Here is a 4265-nt window from a genome sequence, read left to right as displayed (position 1 = left end):
TCCACTCAATCCATCGTTATCAACATAAAACAAACCTTCATACCCAAGCGTAACCCGGATCCGTTCTGCATGTATCCGTGGTACCTTGGTCTCCATCAAGAACACAAAATCTGGCTTCTTACTGGACGCTAGGCCCACAATCTGTCGAACTGTGCGTGGATTGCCCAAGCCACGACAGTTCCAACTCAAAGTACTCATGATGATGGGCAGGGCTGAACACCAGCTCCCGCCATGGACAAGTTTTTCGAACCAACCGCATTTGTTACCTCATCGTTTCCACTATCTTCTCCCCCCTCCGTCCCATGCCTACGACGCTTTGCCGTAGCCACCACCACCTCATCCTCAGACATACTCGTGGGTGTGACACCCCCACTCCCTTGTCCCCCCTCTACCACACGTAGCTTGACTCCCAATGGTCGTGGTTTCCCGCCAACCGGAACAAGCCAGCTATCCCCAACCGCTCTAGGAGCGCTCCGGGATCCACCAGCTCGCATATCCGGGCCGTACAGGTACCTTTCGACCGGAATTCCAGCCTCTCTAGCGTGTATACAGAAAGTATGCAAGTGACCCATACAACCACAAAAGTAGCAAAACTTATGCAGCCGTTCATACCTAAAATTTACCCATGCTGTAGTCCCATCTCTCTTCATCAACCTCATCCTTCTTCTGAGTGGCCTATCAACCGAGATTGACACCCGAATACGGTGAAACGTTAGCCATGGCGCTCCCTCAAATCGGTCATCATGTTTAACAAAAGACCCCAAAAAATTCCCTGCCTGTTCCAGAATTGTATGCGACGTGTATCCCTTTGGCATATCATGCAACTGTACCCACATGTCAATCATATCCAACTCCACATCCACAGGATTTACCCCATCCAACACCTCTCGACACACAAGAGCATTATTCTCAAAAGCCCAGGGTCCCCCATTCAGCACGTATTCCATATCCGTCTTATGGAAAAAAACAAATAAGAACAAACCCCTTTGAATTTCCGTTACCTGGACTCCACGTACCGGTTGCCAAACAGACGCCAGAACCTGCCTCATAAAGTCCAGTTTTATCATCTTCTGCGTCAAAAACCGCCCGACAATCCTCCAAGTCTCCTCCTCCTCCTCCCCGTCTACCTCTACCACCGCATCTCCACCTTCCGGCATAAACACCGCCCCCTCCTCCTCCATCAACGTCATCTCCGCCCATCTATCCGTCATCTCCGCCACACCCCCCACTACCCCTTGCTGCCGTGTAGACCCCCCATCCCCCCTCCCATGGTGTACCGCACCCATTCCGCCCTTTCTCCCTCCTCTACCCATTCTGCCTACATCAACTCCCACGCCATCCAAACCGCCCACGCCGCCCTCATGCATGCCACCTAAACCTCCTGCCAACACACCTCCCCCACGCCCCAAACCTTCGCCACGCTCCCCCATTCCCCTACCTTCCCGAAACCCTTGTGTCGGCTGCACCCCAGCACGGGCTCCGTATTCCCTCCCTATTTGCCCCCCACTAACAGTTCGCCTTGCATCATGCATTCCATCCATCGTGCGGCGCCTCTCAACATCTTCCGATAATCCCCTAACTCGCGCTTCTTCCATCTCGGCCAGCCTCTCATTACGTCGGTTGACCTCGCCATCCATAACAACATCATCGGCCATCTTTCAGGGAGGATTAGAACAAAAATTGTCTGAAAACCTAGGAAAACCCTAGTAGGTCTGCAAAAACCCTAGAGAGAATCTAGAGAGAGAAAAATATTGATAAAAATCAGTTAATTTATAAGTAATCAAAGAATTCAGGAGGAAAACCTGAACCATTCATTTGAATTAATAATTTCACAACCATTTTTTCTACCCATTATAAGCCTAACTTTCTTTGGCTCTTATTAGTATATATATAGTACAGTAGAAATCCATTCGGGATTAAGCAATTAAGTGAATCTAATGTACGAAGTCGTGTATACAATGGAGAAATACGAAAAATTATACATTAGGCAGATGGAATGACTACTTTACCTTTTCATTTAAAGTCCATCCTATCGTAATATGACGAAAGGACCTCAATTGAAAAGAAATTGAAAGTCAATGAATGTAAATTATCCAAATTAAAAGTCAAGAACTAAATTTGAAAAATCAATATAGTCGGAGAATCGTTGTTAGAATTAACTCCATAATAAATAGTCTTTTTCAAAGTTTGGGGCGGTGAAAAGCTCCACCGCTCCCGAACGTGCCCCTAAAAATTGATACGATTTGTTAAAAAATAAAAATAAAAATAAAAATTGATACGATTAGGGTTAGGATTTGAGGAATGCTAGCAGTATATATTCATGAGTTCTATTACATGTACTTCCTAATTTTACTCTGATGTGACGAATTCTGAGAGTAGATGTAGTATTTTCCATATATTCATATGCATCCCTAGCGGCAGACAGTAAACTCTTGAAGAGAAACGATGAGTTCTTCAAAGAAGGCATCGGCTTCGGCTATAGCTTTTCTTCCCCAAGGGGCTTTACCTATTCTTCCAGAAGAGATCATCGTCCTAATTCTTAGTAAACTCCCTGCCAAATCTCTGGTGCGATTCAAGTGTGTTTCTAAATTTGTTTGTTCTCTGATTGTTGATCATTCCTTTGCCGATCTACACCGCAACTGGTCTTTAACCCTTCCCAGTAGGATAAGGATTCTAATCTCTCTGCCGACGGCCATGGGCCACCCCTGCGGCGGATACCATTTGTATTTCACAATAAATTATTCTGAAGAAAACCAAGGAATGTTCTATCCCAACCGTCTCCGGTATATGAATGAAGACCCTAAACTCTATAAAAAGTTCTATATAAGTTCTTCCGTGAACGGCCTGATTTGTTTCTGCCCATACTCACTGCTCAAAGATTCCATTGTTATTCACAACCTTAGTACTCGACAGTATATCTCTCTTCCAAGAAGCTGTCGGAGAGTTTCTCGCTCCGAGAGCATCAGGATGCAGGCTTTTGGGCTCTTAGGTTTTGATTCAATCTCGAAAAGATACAAGGTGTTGAAGTCAGTACTATACTACACCAAGCGCCCCTCCAGGTTGCGCCGCTGGGTAAAGCATTATGTTTTTACACTAGGTGTGGATGAATCATGGAGATCATGGAGGGAGATTCATTCTTCTTCCACCTACTATCCTTACACTTTTTATAATAATCATTTCTATTCTCATACTAATGTTCATATTGACGGTGTTATCTATTTTCTTAATTCCTATAATAAAGGTGAAATAGTAGCATTTGATGTTAGATCTGAGAATTTTCAAGCTATACCTCCTCCTCCACCTTCTACTATACCTGGATTGGTTGGGGAAGGGGAGCAGGGCCATAGTGGTCGATCTGGATTGGTGGAGGTGGATGGTCGATTAGCTATTGTTGATCTTCTTAATGACCATGATCACCCGGGATGCTATGGTATAGCAATATGGATTCTTGAGGAGTCTATGGTGTGGAAGAATCAATATTTGATTATTACTCCAATCCCATTGGAAAAGTTTGATGAATCTAGTAAGAGAGTTTTGTGTGTTGCTACCAATCATGTTGGGGAGATTACTCTCCTCGTGAAACACCTCGTGAGACAAAGGAGCACGATTTCTATTTTATTTTATAACTTTAGAAAAAAGAATTGGAGAAAATTTGATATACGGTTGCCTTGGTACTTTCAGTATGCTGCAATGTACTTCGTCTTAGACAATGTCTTTTAATTTTATTTGATCATGTACTTTACCTTATTTGATGATGTACTTTATCTCAGACAATGTTTTTTAATTTTACTTATGAATGTATTCTCCAAGCAACTAATAGTTTATTATTATTGAAAGGATTTATTTATTTATTTGATTAATACATTTTTTTGGTGTGTATTTTAGTTGGGTGCTGTATGTATATATTTAGTTTTTTTGTTGTCCCTGCCCCCTTCTTTGCAGCTTTTTGAAAAGCTTTTGTAATATGTAAATGCTTTTGTAACTGGTGACATTACTGGGGTTATTAAGTATTATGTTTGCTTCTGTGTCATGACTCTTATATCCATGCCCTTGAATTGATGTTTTCTGGGATTAAAATGCTGATAAGAAATACATTAGTATTCATTTAGCAAATAAAAATATATGTTTCTATAATGTATTGGCCACTTGGTATTTCTCATGAGTGCTCCATTTTGTCTCATTATGCTACGCCTCATACATTTTGAAACTTGTGGCTAATGTTTTCTTTTGGTGGTTTTGGAGAGTGAGGGATTAATTTTAGACAG

At 42.5% G+C, this 4265-nt stretch overlaps 1 protein-coding gene across 1 annotated transcript; it reads left to right on the top strand.

Moving 5' to 3' along the window:
• Positions 1 to 2440: 2440 nt before the first annotated feature.
• LOC109156047 (putative F-box protein At3g52320) lies at positions 2441 to 3764 on the top strand. The gene has a single exon (XM_019303827.1). The coding sequence runs from the start codon at positions 2446 to 2448 to the stop codon at positions 3718 to 3720; it is 1275 nt and encodes a 424-aa protein (XP_019159372.1). The 5' UTR covers positions 2441 to 2445; the 3' UTR covers positions 3721 to 3764.
• The last annotated feature ends 501 nt before the right edge of the window (positions 3765 to 4265 follow it).

Source organism: Ipomoea nil, unplaced genomic scaffold (genome assembly GCF_001879475.1).
Source record: "Ipomoea nil cultivar Tokyo-kokei standard unplaced genomic scaffold, Asagao_1.1 scaffold2704, whole genome shotgun sequence".
Taxonomy (NCBI): domain Eukaryota; kingdom Viridiplantae; phylum Streptophyta; class Magnoliopsida; order Solanales; family Convolvulaceae; genus Ipomoea; species Ipomoea nil.
The sequence above is the reverse complement of the archived record's forward strand: the minus strand, read 5'-3'. Positions and strand labels throughout refer to the sequence as shown.

Excerpts from the sequence above, each read along its gene's own strand:
- LOC109156047 (XM_019303827.1), top strand. The coding sequence starts at position 2,446 with ATGAGTTCTTCAAAGAAGGCATCGGCTTCGGCTATAGCTTTTCTTCCC.